At 35.0% G+C, this 19,640-nt stretch overlaps 1 protein-coding gene and 1 long non-coding RNA gene across 2 annotated transcripts in view; both read right to left on the reverse strand.

The window, feature by feature from the left end:
- Nucleotides 1–876: 876 nt before the first annotated feature.
- Nucleotides 877–5,736, reverse strand: LOC132030962 (receptor-like protein kinase 5). Its single transcript, XM_059420769.1, has 3 exons — nt 4,411–5,736; nt 2,003–3,403; nt 877–1,438 (listed from the first exon to the last, which is right to left on the reverse strand). The coding sequence occupies exons 1-3, from the start codon at nt 5,645–5,647 to the stop codon at nt 1,008–1,010; spliced, it is 3,069 nt and encodes a 1,022-aa protein (XP_059276752.1). The 5' UTR covers nt 5,648–5,736; the 3' UTR covers nt 877–1,007.
- LOC132030966 (uncharacterized) overlaps nt 877–19,640 on the reverse strand; it is a 41,278-nt gene continuing 22,514 nt past the window's right edge. The window contains exon 2 of the long non-coding RNA XR_009408144.1: nt 877–942. This is a non-coding gene — a long non-coding RNA (uncharacterized LOC132030966). The remainder of the gene's footprint in view (nt 943–19,640) is intronic.

Consider the following 19,640-nt stretch of genomic DNA (forward strand, 5'->3'; position numbering starts at 1 on the left):
TGAAGAACTAAAATGGTCACTTTTTTCATACATTAAGGACTATTTTGGTTACGTATTACATAAGAAGAACTAAAATAGTCCAACCCCCATACATTAAGGACCATTTTGATCATTTTCTCACGAGAACAAACTGAAAATCGTAACATCGCCATAATAGTACACAATTGCAGCTTCGTTGGGCTCTGGAGACACATTCCTTTGATATGGGTTCTTTCCCCTATTAATATAGCGATATAGAATTTTGATTCATCACAATGTAATAATAATTCAAATACCAATATTATTAAATAGTAATTGTAAATATTGTAAAATACCAATATTATTAAATAGTAATTGTAAATATTGTTCCAAGTTTAAGCTTAAATCTTTTCTTCACTGGCCAGAGATAAAGCTAGGATACAGATAAAGTTCTTTTAGTTGACACATTTTTGTGTAATCTTTACAAGATTTATTGTTGCCAAAAAGAAAGTTATTATTACTGAGGTAGTGCAATCTTCCTTGTTTCTAATTTTCTGGATTTTTACGAAGCATATCCTCGTTTCAATATTGAGTAAACAGAATTCTATATTCGATCGCATAGATACATATGGATTTCAATTTGGAGTACTTTATTTAATTTCTTCTACAGTATTGGGCTTTGGTGGCATTTATTGCCAATTGAATCAATGTTATTAGATGTGACTTCTAACTTTTTGGTATTTTTTGTTTCGTCAGATGGCATGATGTGTCAATCATTTGCTTCGTTGGATGGAAAGCACTTCGAATTGTTGAAAAATGGTTAGGTATGCTCAGAACCAACAGTTCATTATCTAATTGATCTTCAGTTTATGGCTTTAATGTTCCTTCTTGCCAGTTATTTAATGAGTAAAGACAACATTGAAAAGGAAAATTTTCTGTAGCAACACTATGGATCTAATACAGTATGTACAATCTTAGTATCCACTACCTAATACATTATCTTTGGTCTTATTCTTTGCTTTTCTTACTCTTATCATATTCTAATGCCATCAAATAAGTGATATAAAACCATTACCATCATTTTCTTCAATCCTCTCACTCCTAGAGTTCATAAGAAGTGGTAAAACATCATGTTCTGTTTCACTTTTCTTTTCTCCAGATGTAGGTGAACTGTTGTTACATTGGATCAAGATCTGCAGAACCTCTTTCATTGTAGGCCTTGATGAAGGCAATGTGCTGGTGCAAAAGATTCCGAGCTTTAACACAGTGCAGATTTCATCACAGTATCGCGTTTCTTTGATGTCCTCGTCCAATAAATCGGCCATAGGGTGTCCTTTTTGAATTTGGCGCCATGCCCAGTCTGCAAGACATGAATCTTCATCTCCAAGATTGGCTTCTTTTCCAGTCACCAGTTCCAAAAGGATGACTCCAAAGCTATACACATCAACTTTCTCTGTCACTCTAGTTTGTCGCGCATACTCTGGAAATACCAACATGAAAGAATCAACATGTATTAGCAATGCTCGTATAAGTTATGCGATATTCGGTGTACTAAGGGGTGGTTTGGTTGCTGGTTTGGAAGAGAGTCATTCATGTATCAAAACGAGCATAACTAGTACCATGTTTGGTTACCGGCTTACAATCCCGCATAACTAATACATGTACAAGTTATGAAGGATTCTATGTATTATTTTATACAGGATAGAAAATGAAATAACTAATACATGAATAACTAAACCCTGCATATACTAATACCTGCATAACTCTAACCAACAACCAAACGACCTGAGTACATGTATTAGCACTACGTGTATAAGAGTAACTAAAGGAAAAAGGCCCTTAAAGTGGCATAGTAACATCTACATTATTAGTTATTGCATACACAACCCTGCATTATAATCCATGCATAACTAGTACTGAACTAAACGACCCCTTGATATGTTATTGAATTGTGTTTTGGAGGAAGGGGAGAAAAATAGGGTTAGAGATCAACCCAACTTTTTAACTCTACAATGAGGCTATAGATAAGTCGATGGTCTTATACCTGGTGCAATGTACCCAAAAGAGCCAGCTACTGCAGTCACTGTATTATCTCCAGGCTTGAGTAGCATCCTGGCTAGGCCAAAATCTGCAATTTTTGCATTGAACTGAGTATCCAATAAGACATTGCTCGACTTCACATCGCGATGAATAATAGGCGGTGAGCAGTCGTGGTGCATGTAGCAAAGACCCCGAGCAGCTGCTATTGCAATTTGCAGCCTCTTAGGCCATTCCAAGACCAAATATGGTGCGGAACCCGAAGCACTATTCAACCTCTTCTTCGAATGAAGCCATATATCTAAGCTCCTATTCTCCATATACTCATAAACAAGAAGCTTTGACTCTTCACTGAAGATGCAGCATAACAGTTTCACTATATTTGAGTGTCGAATCGTGCCTAGTATCTGAACTTCTGCAAGAAACTCTTTCTCATGCTTGCGATCCAGCCTTTCGTTTCTCCAAATACTCTTAACAGCAACGTAGTTTCCTGATCGGCTTAAGGGCACGAGGTACACCTGTCCGGATCCTCCAGTTCCGATTATGTTGTTTTCCGTCAGATTTGGCAAAATGTCTGATTCTGTGAAGTCTAACTTGTGGAATGATGTTTGCTTCCATGTTGGAACCAATTCTTGCTTTCTTTTTCTGTGTCTTCTCAACACAAACAGACTATATAAAACCGCCACGAGGAAAGTAACTCCTGCTAAACTAGCAAGAGCTGCAACAAGTTTAACCGTCAATTTGTCTGACCTAGTTTCCCCCTTGCAATTACTTCCACAAAGTCCGGGATTATTCAAGAAGCTCGTGGAAAAAACTGTCTCTAACTGACTTGGGATTTTACCGGACAGGCGATTAGATGACAGGTTAAATGAAGTTAGCCTTAAGTTACCTAATTCACTTGGAATTTCACCTGAAAATTGATTACTTGACAAGTCCAAATCAATGAGATTTGGTAAAAGGCCAAGTGAAGAAGGGATTTGGCCTGAAAGCTGGTTTTTCCTGCAATTTAAAGTTACAAGAGACTTCCATGACGATATATTCGAAGGAAATTTTCCAGAAAAATGATTACCATCAAGAAAAAGTATGGTTAATTCTGGAAGAACAGTTAACTCTTGAGGGATTTGACCACTTAAGAGATTATTACTGGCTCTAAACACACTTAGACTGTACCAAGTACTCATTCCAGTTGGTAATTCGCCCGAAAACTTGTTCTTGCTAATATCAACTAGGGATAAATTTGATGCAACTCTATGTGGAAGCTGACCAGTGAAAAAGTTATCATGTATCAACAAGGTTGATAATTTCTCTGCTGTCCATAATCCATCAGGGATCTCACCAGAAATACGGTTATTTTCGACTCGAATGAACTTCAGAGTGGAACAATTTCCAAGTGAAGCTGGCAGTTCACCTGTAAGTAGGGGTGACAAAATTAGCTCATGAATATATGGCCAGCTGCCAACCCATTACAGCCATCTAATAATTCGCTGATATATAGCCTAGATTGGGCTTATATATAACCTAAATTAACGTAACTTTAACAAAATATTTTCAAAAAAGATGTTTTTCTTATTGGATACTCCTGTTATATATCAGCCATAATAAAGAAAAAATTAGGTTCATTAGGTACTCCCTCCATCGGTCTTTGACTTAGCACATCCTTTAAGAAGCAACAAATAAAATGTTCGGAAATGAATAGTACTTGATAATAATAAGGTAAAATAGGTATAAAATATTAAGTTATCTTTCGGTTTCCCAAATCGGACATCTATTTTCAGTACAATGGACAAGTTAAAGTAGACAGAACAAAAAAAGAAACTAAAACTTATTAAGAACTGGGCAGGTTGTGCTATGACCCATTTTTTAGCCCATTTCAACTGATGAAACTTTGGGCTTTTTTTGCGTGGATTGCCCTTCAAGGGCACCGGTTTTTAATTTTTGTCTTTCGCCTAATACCCCGATGTTCTTAGTTCGAATCCCGGCTCAGTCAAAAAAACAAAAAAAATTCGCAAGGCAGAGTTTCATAGGAATATTTGGCCTATTCGGACAAAAGTTATGCCGTAAGGTAGAGGTTTGCAAAATTCCAGTTGAGTAAAAAAATTGAGGTAGAGGTTTGTCTTTCAGCAAAACTCTGCCTTAAGGGAGAGTTTGCTTTATACCTGAAGTCAAAAGTCAAACTTTGCTTTGTGATTTTTTTTTAAATTTACTGAGCGAGGTTCGAACCCATAACCCAGGAGTTTTAGGCGAAAAGCAAAAATTAAAGACCAGCAATTTGAGGGGCAAATATTAAAGACCACCCTCGATTAAGGACAATCGTGCAAATTCCCCACTTTTGGGTGGTCAATAACAACATATTTATTAACTCAACTCATTTTGACTCACCAAATTTGGCTCAACCCTCCTAATTGACACCCTTACCTGTAAGTTTGTTGCCAAAAGCCATCATCTTCGATAAGGCCTTGTTATTGCAAATACCTTCAGGTAACTTTCCAACAAGTTGGTTTTGTGAAACCTGGAAATCTTCAAGCTTAGAGAATAGACCAAAATCAGGCGGAATTTCACCAGATAACCTGTTCCCAAATAGCTTAACAGTTACCAAAGATGGTAACTTCCCTATACTCAATGGTATTTCTTCTGATAATTGGTTGGAAAACAAAGACAATCCAGTCAACTTTGTCAACTTACCAAAATCTTCTGGTATATTCCCAGTCAAACTGTTGTTACACAAATCAACAAAATCTAAATTCAATGAATTAACTGCCTGAGGAATAATTCCTGATAATCTGTTTGTGTATAGATAAACTATACTCAAATTCTTCAACTGAAATAAACCATCAGGAATTTTACCACTCAATCCATTTGTGGACAAGTCTAAAAATTCAAGACTTGTCATGTTACCAATATTTTCAGGGATATTTCCAACCAAATTTGCTTCTGTCATCCAAAACTTCCTTAATTTCTTCAACTGTGTGAATCTTGATGGAATTGGTTGTGGAGCAAACTTATTTAAGCTCAACACAAGTGATTCAAGATTCAATAAATTGCCTATTTCTTCAGGGAAAGAACCATCAAAGTGATTTGCGGTTAGCTCGAGTACTCTGAGCTGACTTAATCCACCAATCCCTTTAGGTATATCACCATTGAAGTTGTTGGCAGTTAAGTTTAAGTACTGAAGATTAACCGAAAGGCGGTTAATGTCCTCAGGAAGCGTGCCATCCATGTAGTTATAAGAAAGGTCTAAGAATTCAAGATTTGAGCAGTTGTAAATATTAGGAAAGTGTCCAGGGATGGAATTCTGGTTCAAATCAAGAGAGGTGAGATTCTTAAGATCACAAATGAATTGTGGGATTGGTTTAGTGATATTTCCATAAGCAAGTTGAATCCTTGTGACTGAATTTTGGGTACAAATAATTCCAGGCCAAGAACAATGGTCTAATGATGAAGTCCATTTTGTGACGTTAGGTGAAGTAGACCAATGTTGTTTTAATTTGAGTAAAATGGTGTTTTCTTGATTGGAATTTGGCTGAGAATTTACCTGGGAGATTAAGAAGAGGAAAGTGAGAATCGAAATTAAGATTTTGGGAGCTGGAAAATTATTTTTTTGGCCATTTTGTGATATTTTAGTTTCTATGGGTATTGGTGATGATGGTGGCATTTAGCAAAGTTTTTCAAGAATTGAGAAGATAAGTGTGCACTGGTATATGGTTGTGGCCTGTGGGATAAATGTGAATACTCCTGGTCAACTTTGCTTGTGCACTGGTATATGGTTGTGGCCTGTGGGATAAATGTGAATGCTCCTGGTCAACTTTGCTTTACTTTACTAATACTAATTATATATCTACTATATAGAAGCATGAGTTTGGAGGTGGTTTCGTCCACCTCCAACTCACAAAACAAAAAAAAAAAAAAAAAAAAGCCGACCTCATATTAAAAAAAAATCAAGCAATATAAAAAAAAAAAAAAAAAAACGTGGATCCCATATTAAAAAATCAATTAATATAAAAAAAATGTAGACCCCATATTAAAAAATCAAGCAATATCCATATAATTCCCGAAGAATCCCTCATTAAGTCAATATAGAAGCATGAGTTTGGAGGTGGTTTCGTCGTCCACCTCCAGCTCATGCAAAAAAAAAAAAAAAAAAAAAAAAATGGAAGCATGAGTTTGGAGGTGGTTTCGTCGTCCACCTCCAACTCATGTACAAAAAAAAAAAAAATGGACCTCATATTAAAAAATCAAGCAATATAAAAAAAAAACGTGGATTCTATATTAAAAAATCAATTAATATAAAAAAAATGTGGACCCCATATTAAAAAAATCAAGAAATATCCATGTAATTCCCCAAAGTATCCCTCATTAAGTCAATATAGAAGCATGAGTTTGGAGGTGGTTTTGTCGTCCACCTCCACCTCATGGAAAAAAAAAAAAAAACGTGGACCTCATATTAAAAAATCAAGCAATATCAAAAAAAAATGTGGACCTCATATTAAAAAATCAAACAATATCGTGTAATTAAAAGTATCCGCGTTAAGTCGATAATGGTGGATTTATTCAGTTGGTATTTCTATACCACGCGCTGCATTTGCAGCATTTTTGAATGACTATCCAAAAAAGTGGCCCCCATCAAACTTTAATGTGGCAGTCTCTTACTTATCTCTCCTCCAATCTCCATAGCTTTTTTAGTACTCCCGTAGTACTAATATTCATTAGACAAGAGAAAGTACGGGTAAGGATTACTTTTTCAAAAGTAGTTACGAATATATTATTATCAAGCTTCATGTTTTAAAAGTTACTATTACAACCGATTACATTTGTGTAGTTCCATGGGTCATATCTTACCTACTTATTTGTAATTCTATAATCAAATTAATTGAATATTATTACAAGCGATAAAATAAATTAGTCGGATGTTTATTGCGATCTTGTTTAATATCCTAAAAAGAAACTAAGATGGATATTACATTCTCAAAAGGCATTTTCCAATGTCTTAAGTTTCTAATTATATACGGAGCACCGTAATAGCCAAAATAATTTATTAGTACATACTTATGATAGGTTAAGTAAAAAAAAAAAAAAAGATAGAAATCTTATACCGCATCTATGCCCATTTTATATGACACAATATACATAATCACCATATGTATAAAAGTTTTACGGGTGGTCTTTAATTATTGCCCTTAACCGAGCAAAACTAACATAGTAAAAAGACATTACTACCCCTAACCGTATAAATATATACATATAAAACACAACAACTCAAATCCTTACTATCGTTTAAAACCAACAACTCAAATCCTTCGTTCCCACTTCGTTCCCAAACAGATTTCTCAATTATTCAAATCGTTGTTTCAAGCGATTTCTCCATTGATTTTTTGCTACAATATCGGTAAAAGGTACAAATCTTAATTCAACTCAATTTAACGATTTTATGGAGTTTAGATGGTTAATATTTGAAAAAGATCATCTTCTACGACACGATTATTAAGAAACGAGATGACATACGACTCGGATTGAACATTACGCACTATAAAATTATTCGGCAAAATAGAATCGATTGGATTTAATGCTTTGTTCGATTTTAACTACTTTATACCTTAATTAAATTAGTATACAATGCTTATTTACTTGAAATTGTAATTATAGTAAATTCAATTTAAATCGATCAATGCTTATCGATTTAAACTTGAATTAAGGTAAACTGTGTGCAAATTTAGAACAAGTATGCCGGAGGAGGCAAAAGTTCAATTTACAAAAGAGTAGATTATGCCGTTAACGGCAATGTTTTGAACCAATTTCATAACAAGTATGCCGGAGAAGGCAAAAGTTCTGGTTTATGTAGAAGTATAAATTAGTCCGATTCTTTGCATTATCATCAACAAAACAAAAATTCATTATGCGGAGGAGGCAAAAGTTCAATTTACAAAAGAGTAGAGTATGCCGTTAACGGCAATGTTTTGAACCAATTTCATAAAAAGTATGCGGAGAAGGCAAAAGTTAAGTTTATGTAGAAGTATAAATCGGTCCGAGTTGAGTCAATCCTCTAATTGGAATAAGCATTGCGGGCATTTGATTTTATTTGGATGAAGGTAGAGGAGGTTTTCATTTTTTTAATTTTTTTTAACCAAAAACAATTCTTTGCATTATCATCGGCAAAACAAAAATTCATTATGCGGAGGAGGCAAAAGTTCAATTTACAAAAGAGTAGAGTATGCCGTTAACGGCAATGTTTTGAACCAATTTCATAAAAAGTATGCGGAGAAGGCAAAAGTTAAGGTTTATGTAGAAGTATAAATCGGTCCGGTTGAGTCAATCCTCTAATTGGAATAAGCATTTGTGAGGCATTTGATTTTATTTGGATGAAGGTAGAGGAGGTTTTCATTTTTTTAATTTTTTTTAACCAAAAACAATTCTTTGCATTATCATCAGCAAAACAAAAATTCATTATGCCGGAGGAGGCAAAAGTTCAATTTACAAAAGAGTAGATTATGCCGTTAACGGCAATGTTTTGAACCAATTTCATAACAAGTATGCCGGAGAAGGCAAAAGTTCTGGTTTATGTAGAAGTATAAATTAGTCCAGTTACTGCATTATCATCAGCAAAACAAAAATTCATTATGCCGGAGGAGGCAAAAGTTCAATTTACAAAAGAGTAGATTATGCCGTTAACGGCAATGTTTTGAACCAATTTCATAAAAAGTATGCCGGAGAAGGCAAAAGTTCTTTTATGTAGAAGTATAAATCAGTCCGGTTGAGTCAATCCTCTAATTGGAATAAGCATTGCAGGCATTTGATTTTATTTGGATGAAGGTAGAGGAGGTTTTCTTTTTTTTAATTTTTTTTTAACCAAAAACAATTCTTTGCATTATCATCGACAAAACAAAAAGTGCTTATGTCGAAGGAGGCAAAAGTTCAATTTACGGGAGTAGAGTATGCCGTTAACGGCATTGTTACGAACCACCTTAATAACAAGTATGCCGGAGACGGCAAAAGTGCAATTTACAAAGTAGTAGAGCATGCCGTTCGGCAAAGTTACGAACAAACTTCGAACAAGTATGCCATAAAAGGCAACATAAAATCCTAACTTCATAAGTACCAAACTACCATCATCGGTTCTAATTTCACGTGTACCCATTCCAAATTGCCCCATCGTCAACTTGGCCAGTGTCTTTGGAATAACCTCTGCCTTACAAATCGTAATTCTCTTCAGATCATCATTTTCTCTACTTAGAGCACCGTAAAGAGCCCTCAGAAAATCTATATCTCTTTTGATATCAGCAATTTCATGAGTAATTTGCAAATTTGCAATATTAGGATGGATTTGGTTATGAGGATGGGCATGTTCATGTGCTTGCCCGTGGCCACCATTAACATGTACAATATGTTGGTTTTGGTTCATTTTGTATGTGATTATATCTGGTTTTCAGAAGTAAAGTGTTTTTTTTTTTTCCTCTTCAAAGTTGTGTTGGTTTATATAGAAGTATAAATTAGTCCATTTTAAATTGGAATAACTGTTGCATGGATTTGATTTAAATTGGATAAAGACAGAGGAGGTTTTTCATTTTCATGAAAATAACTGTTGCAATTTCATTGGAATAACCATTGCGAAACGATTATTCCGTTTTTGAAGAATCTTTGGTAGCGGCAGAACTTTTGTTTACAAAATGGTAGAGTATGCCGTTTCAGGCATACTTCATGACATTACATACAAAAACCTGCTGGGAAGGGCAGAACTCAAATTTTCAAAACTAACAACTTAAATACATTTCATTTTGGTTTTTTCTCAAGTGAATCTCTCTTTATGCAGGAAGTTTAACAAAAAAAATGACACCAAGATGCATCTACGTAGCCTTGACGGCAAATGGGACGCCGCCTACAATTATGTTAATCATGAAACCAAGCTAATACTTGTCAATGATGGTGTAAATTTTCAACAATTCACTCGACAGATATTTGCGGGGCATACACAACATACTCAGCAAAAAGAGGCCAACATATGGTTTGACACCAGTGAGAAAACATCCAAAGGGATGCGTGTAAAAAACGACATTGATCTTCACACTTGCCTGTACCTGCTCAACAACAATGACAACTTCAGAAATTCCCGTTTCATATTAGAGTTCAATTCAGCTGATGCGGAGAACCACCCATTACAAGAACAACATAATGACTCTATCCTAATGACAGAAGGACAAACCATAGAGGAAATTGACAAACAACTTTGCATTGCTTATGAAGAAGACATGTCCGAAATTGGCTTGGATGATGAACAACACAGCCCTATTGGACATAACCTTGGGATTCCACATGAGCAGAGCGAGATAGTAACTCCTAACCATACACCTCAGCAGCTACAATGGCAATCGCCAAACATTGAGCAAGTTGTAAACAATGACCTTTCTCAGCATCCAACTTCAATGAATTCACTTACTCCGAGCATGACAGTTGAAGAGGCAGAAACACAGCCATGCAACAAAAGAAAGACACTCAAGAGGAAGAGGATACAAAATGATACACAAATTTTGACACCTAGTGCATCGATTGATCAAATAGAAGTTGGCATTTTATTCAAAGACAAAGATACCGTGAAAAAGTGCATGAATAACATTGCAATTACTCGTCATCAACGGTACAAGGTAGAAAAGTCATGCACGCAACGGTATTACATCGGATGTGTTGAACCAACTGCATTTGGCGTTTCCACGGTTCAAGGTTCGAGGATCGAACTTTTCAAAGTAGTTAACTTTGAAAAGAGACATAGTTGTTCAATAAATTTCATCACCTCGACATGAGGAATGCAACTTCAAAAGTCATAGCGGAATACATTACGGACCTAGTACGCCATACACTACAAGAGATAACACCCAAATTTGTCATTGAAGAAATGAGAAGCGAGATATGGCTTGCACATTGGTTACCACAAAGCATGGCGTTCCCTCCAACACGCTTATAATGTCATAAGAGGAACCCCAGAAAATAACTACACACTTCTACCGCAATATCTTCACATGATGAAATTAAGAAATCCTGGGACAGTTGCTAACATCAAATGGACCGCTGACAATAAGTTTAAGTATGCTTTTTTCGCTTATGGAGCATCAATTGAGGGTTGGAAACACTGCGGACCGAGTAATAATGGTGGATGCAACCTTCTTGAAATCAAAATACCGCGGTGTGCTCATGATAGCTGTAGCAAAAGATGGAAACAACAAGCATATTTCCACTAGCATTTGGTATTGCGGACTCGAGAATAATGAATCCTACGGTGGTTCTTCGGACACGTGAAAAAGGTGTTTGGCACGCGCAAAGACCTATCAATTCTTTCCGATCGCCACGCATCAATTGCAGCGCAATCAAAGAGCGTATCCAGATACCCAGCATGGAATATGCATCTACCACATGGAGAAGAACTTGCAAAAATATTTCCCATCTGAAGCGATCCTATCACTGTTCTACAATGCAGCAACTACCTACAAACAGGCAGAGTTTCGTACCTATATGTCACAGATACAACAAATCGACCCAAAAGCTGCAGAATACATAGAAGAAGAACCACCAGAAAGATGGGCACGTTCATTCCACACCAACAGGCGTTACAACATGCTCACAACGAACAATGTCGAGACAATGAATTCTGTATTGAGGAAAGCAAGGGAGTTGCCAATAATGGCATGTATTGATTACATCCGAACAAGCCGCAAAATTGGTTTTACCGAGAGAAAATTGGATGCAACAGACCGTCCCATGACACGACATGTTGGGCTGAAAAGATTCTGCTTGAAAAGATAAGTAGAGGCTTCACAATGAAAGTAAGTACATTTTCCCAACATACACTTCAATATTAGTTTGGTGAGCAATGCATAGTTTAATTTTAACCAAACAAAAAAGTTATCATGTATAAAGGAAGAACTATGACCCCATTTTTATACTTCATTTACGCGGAAGGAGGGCACATTCTTATTTTAACTAGCATGGAATTATGCGGTAAGGGCATAATTATGACACTGTTTTTATACTCACAATGAAAGTAAGTAGATTTTACCAACATACACCTCAAATCTTAGTTTTATGAGAAATGTATAGTTTAAAATCAAACAAACACAAAAGTTATGCTTGACAAAGGAACAACTAAGACCCTATTTTATAAATAGTTACGCCGGAAGGCGGACTCTTATTTTCCTTTGTACAGGAAGTATGCCGGAAAGGGCATAACTCTCACATAATCTGAAAATTGCCCGAAAAAATATCACTCATTTATATTATCAATTTCCACAGGTAGAAAACATAACTCCCGTCAAATTTGTTGTGAAAGATGAAGGATATCAATACAATGTAGACACGAAGAATATGACTTGTGAGTGCTTGGAGTTCCAAACCGACGAGTTACCGTGCACACATGCCATGGCGGTTATAGATAAAAGAAGTTTGCCAAAATCTACATACCGTGCGGATCGGTTCAAGAAACAAGCACAAGAGACATACAAAGGTGAAATACTATCGGTTGGAAATCAAGACTCATGGATTATTCCACAAAACATTATGGATATTAAAATAATGCCGCCTGATGTTAAAATAAGACCTGGAAGAAAACAAACAAAAAGGTATCGCCCAAGAAGAGAATCGACAAAGTACACATACAGATGTGGTAGATGCAAGTTCTTTGGACACACTAGGGCAACCTGTAACCACAGTCCAGCTCTCAATCCATTTTCAAGACGATACAGGAAGAGGAAATTGTCATCCTAACATCACACTCTTATACATGGTTTATATGAATTTATCTTATGATTCTTGATGCATAATGCGCACTCTGCCTGAAAGAAATGGCAAAACTTTGGTAGTACTAAGACTGAGACTTCAAGCATCAATCACACATTTATTCTTCTGTCCATTCTTTCTTTTATTATTTTCTTTTACTAAGTTGTTATCTTCTTGTTGTTGATAATAAAAAACTATATAAGAGAAAGAGATAAATGTCCCTACATGAAATCTACAATTCTCTACCATAAAACATTGAGGAAAAAGAAAAAAAAATCATCAAATTTAATTATCCAGTTTTATAATTTATGCCTCCTGTGGCAGGTATAACAGTTTTTGCCGGGGAAACAAAATTGGTATCTCAAATACTACATCCTGGTAAGTTTAATAGATGTATGCCTTGGGACATAACAATATTATTCTCTCTGTTGTTTTCATGTTTCAAATTTATGCCGGAACCGGCGGGTCTTCCGCTTAAAAAATAAATAAGTATGCCGTTAGCGGCATACTTATGGGCTTTGTTGCTTATAAAACATTTTAAAATCTTTGGAAAATTGGATAAAACATTCGGCACAATACAATTAACACTAAGTTTCACTCTTTCTTTTATTATTTTCTTTTATTAAGTTGTTATCTTCTTTTGTCTTTGTTTCTTGATTGTGGCAAGTTCTACGAACTTAATTTCTGCCTGAAAGAGCGGAACTTCTATTAATAAAATGACAAAGTATGCCGACCCCGGCAAACTCTTATAACATAACCATCATAAAGTTGTGATGCAAATGGCATAACTTTTGTTTTCAACAAAATAACAAGATTACGTCACAAATAATCCCCAATAAATGCATTTTGTCTGGTCAATAACTTCAAAGGGTTTGTCTTTGTTCTTGGTTTTGGCAACTTTTCGAAATTAAATTATGCCGTAATGGGCAGAACTTCTATTTATAAAATGAGAAACTATGCCGACCCGGCAAAATTCTATTACAAACCACCATGAAGTTGTGATGGAAAGTGGCATAACTTGGATTTTCAACAAAATAACAGCTTTTATGAACGGATAAGTTGAGATTAAAAATTAACACCATCAAATTACAAAGTGGGGATTAAAGTTGAAATTTATAACACAAACAAACTATGCAAACTTAATTTATGCCGGAATGGGCGGAACTTCTATTCATAAAATGACAAAGTATGCCGACCCCGGCAAACTCCTATTACATAACCACCATAAATTTGGTTTTCAACAAAAAAACAACTTCCCGTCACAACATAATCCCAATAAATGCATTTTGTTTGGTCAAATAACTTCAAATGGTTTGTCTTTGTTCTTGGTTATGGCAAGTTTTCTTAACTTAATTTCTCGCTCGGAATGGGCGGAACTTCTATTTACATAACGAGAAACTATGCCGACCCGTAGGCAAACTTATTATATAACAACCATGAAGTTGTGATGGAAACGGATAACTTGGATTTTCAACAAAATAGCAGCTTTTATGAACGGACGAAGTTGAGATTAAAAAATGAACACCATCAAATTACAAAGGTGGTTAAAGTTGAAATTTATAACACAAAACAAGTTGTACTTTCGATTTGCATTTACAAAAAACACAAGGGCGCACCAAAAAAAACAAAATTACATAGTGCAAAAATAACTAAGACAAACTATTTTTTCCTTTCTTCACAGATCTTGCTCAACTAAAACTATCTATTTTTTTGCTTTCTTCACAGATCTTGCTTTACAAGATTCCTGCAAATCTTGGAACTTCACCTCATCATTCACTGAATAACCCAAATCTGGTTGTCTTTTACCAGATGCACAAGCTTTACAAGATTTGTTTTCGCTATGCGATCGAACCGACTTTCAACTGATAAATCCATGATATCAAATTTACTTTCAATGTCAAGTCTACTTTCCAAACAAGTTCTTTTAGCACTTTGTTGCTACACATGACTTTGTTTCATCGTGTACACGAACTAAGCTATCCACGGCCTTAATCGCTTTTGACAAAATTTTTATCAATTCTTCAAACGGCTATCCAAAGACTACAAAACAACGAAAAAAAAAAAAATTAAACAAAGAAGAAAAGAAAATGAGAATAAACAAAAACAACGAATGCGGCATGCAAAGTATACATATCATATTAACAAACTCAAAAATAAAAAAATAAAAAGCCATACGTTTACTTGATTGACAATTGTAGATCGTTCATCATCAAGTTGATTCTTCACTAGACAAAACACTGTATAACGGATCAATAAAACAACACATTACTTTTGATGTCATTAAATTAATGTTGAATAAGTATCTCGGACGCGCCAGAACTTAAGCACGAAAAATGAAAACGGTCTTGCATTGAGGCGAACTCTAATATGAGAGAAATGTATGCCGGAAGGGCAGATTTTTAAGTTTACAAAGACAAAAAAATATGCCTCGAGCATAAACTTTCATTTCAAAACCAAAACGAGAGAAGACGCAAAATGTGTTACCTAGTAAAATAAGTCTCAAAATGAAAACCGAGGTATCGGTAGGGCGGAAGCCGAAATATGAAAGAGGAGAAATGTATGCGGAAGGCGGATTCTACGTTGCAAAACCAAAAGTATGCCCAAGGGGCATAAACTTTAATTTCCATAACCAAAACGAAAAGACTACAAAAATGTCCTACTAAAATACTGCGGGAGAAGGCCTCTAAAAAATAAAAAGCCATACGTTTACTTGATTGACAATTGTAGATCGTTCATCGTCAAGTTGATTCTTCGCACTAGACAAAACACCACTGTATAACGGATCAATAAAACAACGCATTACTTTTGATGTCATTAAATTAATGTTGAATAAGTATCGGACCGAGCGAACTTAAGCACGAAAATGAAAACGAGTTTGCGGTAGCGGCGAACTCTAATATGAAAGGAGAAATGTATGCCGGAAGAGCGTATTTTAAGTTTTACCTACTAAAATAAGTCTCAAATAGAGAACGGTATCTTGCCGTGGGCGGAATCGAAATATGAAAGGAGAAATGTATGCGGAAGGGCGGATTCTACGTTTGCAAAACCAAAATGTATGCCCCGAGTACATAAACTTTAATTTCCATAACCAAAACGAGAAAAGACTACAAAAATGTCACCTACTAAAATACTCACCACAAGGCCTCTAACTTAATTCGGTACTAAACAACCAAAAACACAAGGCAAAGTACAACTTACATCAACTATTTGAGAAGTAACTTCGGATGGAAAAACATACGGGAAGAACAAGGGCTTTGAATCATCGGGAAATTTAAGTGCAAGCTGGATAATCCAAAGATCTCTTGTTCGTACCAACAACAACAAAGATGGACAATAAATTTCTTGAATCGCTATAACACAATATAAACGCATCAATTAGACAAAAACACAAAAAATAACAAGAGGGAAAAAAGAACCCGAAAAAGAAGCATCGACAAAAGTGGAAACACATACTTTTCGGCATGGAAGAAATTATCGGTAATAACTTTATAATCAACTTGCTTTGAAGGACCACAAGACAACATACGAGAGAGACGGACCATGAAAACTTGAAACCCTCGAAAGATAGGGAAAACTTAAACGACCATACACATTTAAAGCGTAAGGGAAACCACTAATCATATAACGTGTAGATGGCATGCTGAAAGTCTTCACACAACCACGAATCGACCGTACCAACCAATTAAAACTAAGGGAACCCGGATAAGACACTCGAAGCGTAAATATCAATTATCTTCATTAGATGACCTTTAACAACACGTTTCTCGTTACGACCCAACAAAACCCTCTCCAATATATAGACCTCGGCAAGTCTAACGACATCACTAGATCTTTCCCAAAAACCACTAGTACGATTACTTGACTTGATGTCAGAAAAACTCCTCGAGATCACACAACCTTATTCTATCCTATTTGGAAAATAAAGTCTCAACAATCTATTTGGTCCGCTAGACACAACACTAAAATCGCCAACACAAGAATCCAACCCAAAAGAATAAGACGGAAAGACTCGAATCAAACACACGCGCGCGATCAAAAAATCTTAAACTTTACGCACTATCATTACTAGATGAAAGTTGCGATAAGATCAAGCAATGGAAAATACTATCACTCGAGGGACATCAACCAAATCCATAAACCTATTCCAAACACACCCTTTTTCAACAACTCCAATTGAGAGACACTCAAAAAGGACAAAATCAAATAAAAATGAAAATCACCACTCCACATACGCCACCTCCTTCAACCCAATGTTCAAACTTAACCAAGGGATGTTCCTCGCATAAAAGAAAAAATTAATGTCAACGAAACCAAGAGTTTACATAAGAATAAACCAAAAATGAGAATGAAAATAATTAACATATCCATGATAAAAAAATCAATACTGCACACACACAAATACATAATAGAAGAAACAACCAAAACACATAAGATTGCATAAAAGGCCAACATTATTAACAAAACAACACCAAAACACATAAAGATTGCATAAAAACCAAAATTATTAACAATACAACACCAAAAAACCAAGACACACATAAATTAACTTAATTCATGAAGTTATGCGGAACAAACATAACTTTATGCCGGAATCCCTGCATAACTTCAAATTCAAAAAGCAACAACTGCCGGACCGGCATACGTTGCCTCGGACAAACACATTCTTCACAAAACCTAGATTATTAAACAAAAACAACAAGAACAACATAAAAACAAATGTTTCACAGACAAAAAACTTCAAAGATTCAACAAAGAGAAAACCAAAAACGCATATCAAAATTAACTAAAACATATTACGACATTCATAATACGACATTCAAAAAACCAAGGAATATATACATGGGGAACGAAACTAAAGTTCAAAAAATCATAGACACCGTAACAAAAATACTATAATTTTAAATCGAAAAGGATAAATTAAATATAAAAACGACGAAGACAAAGATATCAATTCAACATAAAAACAAATATTGAAACGAGCAAAATATCCAAATTCGTACCTAAATTTTAGAAACGTATAACACGGACACAAAACGGATGAGGAACGAAGAAGCAAAAAAAGAAAAGAAAAGGGCAACTGCCGAAATAGAAAGGGTTTTAATGGGATAAGGGTAATTTCGTCAAAAAATATTCATTAAACAGGCGGCAGGGGCAAAAATTAAAGAAGGCATAAATGAAGGGCAAAATATAAAGACCAGCCGAAAAGAAGGGCACTCCGCGCAAAAAAAAGTATTAGAAGTGGCAGTTGGAGGACTAACATGGACGAACACACAGGGGTATAAAGGTAAAAATAAAAAAATTCCAAGGACAATTTTGTAATTACTTCTTTCATTCCTTTATTATTTTTTTCAAAAATCACTCAGAAGCTTCTACTTGCTTCCATTTAACTCTTCTGCTTCCTGATCTCTTTCATATTTCATATAGAGAAATATAGTTCTAATCCAAAAATAATATTACTACTGAATTCCCAAATCAACGAAACTCCATTGAAAATCTTCCTCGCATGTTCAACATACTCCTCTGTCTTCTCGGAATAATATATATAAACCACAGTTGGGTGGGGCGAACATGTACCACCCAACTGTAAGCCTCTAAAGAGGACCAACACAACATCAAATACTTGTACCAAAAGCTTTACAAATTATACACGCAATAAATCATTTATGTTTCATATAATTTGACACTTTATCCAACTATTTTTTTATTCCACGTACATATGTCAAAAGACTTAATATTTATTCCCTTCTCATGTATAAACGTATGCACTTCAATTTTAATTCTTCGACACATTTATTTCCTCCGTGCACTTTCACTTGTTCACTTTTGACTTTTCACGTTCTTGCTGAATATTTATTCTCTTCTCATGTATGGACGTATGCAGTTCAATTTTAATTCTTCTACACAATTTTTTTCCTCTGTGCACTTTTAACTTTTCACGTTTTTTAAGAATTAATAAATCCCACGTAAATATATGTCATAGTACTGAATATTTATTTTCTTCTTATGTATACACATATGCACTTCAATTTTAATTCTCTGACACATATTTATTTCCTCTGTTCACTTTTGACTTTTCACGTTCTTGCTGAATATTTATTCTCTTCTCATGTATACATGCATGCACTTCAATTTTAATTCTCCGACGCATATTTATTTCCTTCGTGCACCTTTACTTGTTCACTTTTGACTTTTCATGTTATTTAAGAATTAATAAATGAAGTACTCCCTCCGTCCCATATTACTTGACTTTTCACGTTCTTTAAGAATTAATAAATGAAGTACTCCTTTCGTTCCATATTACTTGGCCACATTACTATACTTGACTTTTTACGTTCTTTTAGAATTAATAAATGAAGTACTCCCTTCATCCCATATTACTTGGCCGCGTTACTAAAAATATATGTCTATTTTTCTATTCTATATTTTTCTTCTTATATATAAACGTCTAAGGTGGACGAACACAACAACAATAAGTTGTATAAAAAGCAACTGAAATTGTACTCTAAGCAGGGACCAACATGTGTACATTTCAAAAGTTGAACATTAATTCTACCTCTTGTGTGTTTATTTTTTAAGTCCCCTCAGGTCCGCAGTGTCTTAATTGTCCTTTTTCATTTCCTTCATTTGGCATATACTTCCTCTGTCTCAATTTAAGTGTCTACGTTTGACTAGACATGAAGTTTAAGAAATAAAGATAAACTTTCAAATCTTGTGGTTCTAAATTAAAAATGTGTATAATATAATAAAATATCCTTTGAATCTTGTGATTATAAACTTGACATGTAGGATATTTGAATTGTAAACTTACTAAATATAAAAAGAGGCGGACATAACCAAAATAAGACAATTTTTTTTATTTTTTAACAACAAACTCTCAAGTGGACGTGTTGGGT

This window comes from Lycium ferocissimum, chromosome 9 (genome assembly GCF_029784015.1).
Source record: "Lycium ferocissimum isolate CSIRO_LF1 chromosome 9, AGI_CSIRO_Lferr_CH_V1, whole genome shotgun sequence".
NCBI lineage: Eukaryota > Viridiplantae > Streptophyta > Magnoliopsida > Solanales > Solanaceae > Lycium > Lycium ferocissimum.

Bases quoted from the DNA above. Each gene is read 5' to 3' on its own strand.
- LOC132030962 (XM_059420769.1), bottom strand. From the start codon at position 5,647: ATGCCACCATCATCACCAATACCCATAGAAACTAAAATATCACAAAAT. The intron at 3,404-4,410 runs GTAAGGGTGTCA...CCCTACTTACAG, and splicing joins TTTTGGCAACAAACTTACAG to GTGAACTGCCAGCTTCACTT. The intron at 1,439-2,002 runs GTATAAGACCAT...TGGTATTTCCAG, and splicing joins TTTTGGGTACATTGCACCAG to AGTATGCGCGACAAACTAGA.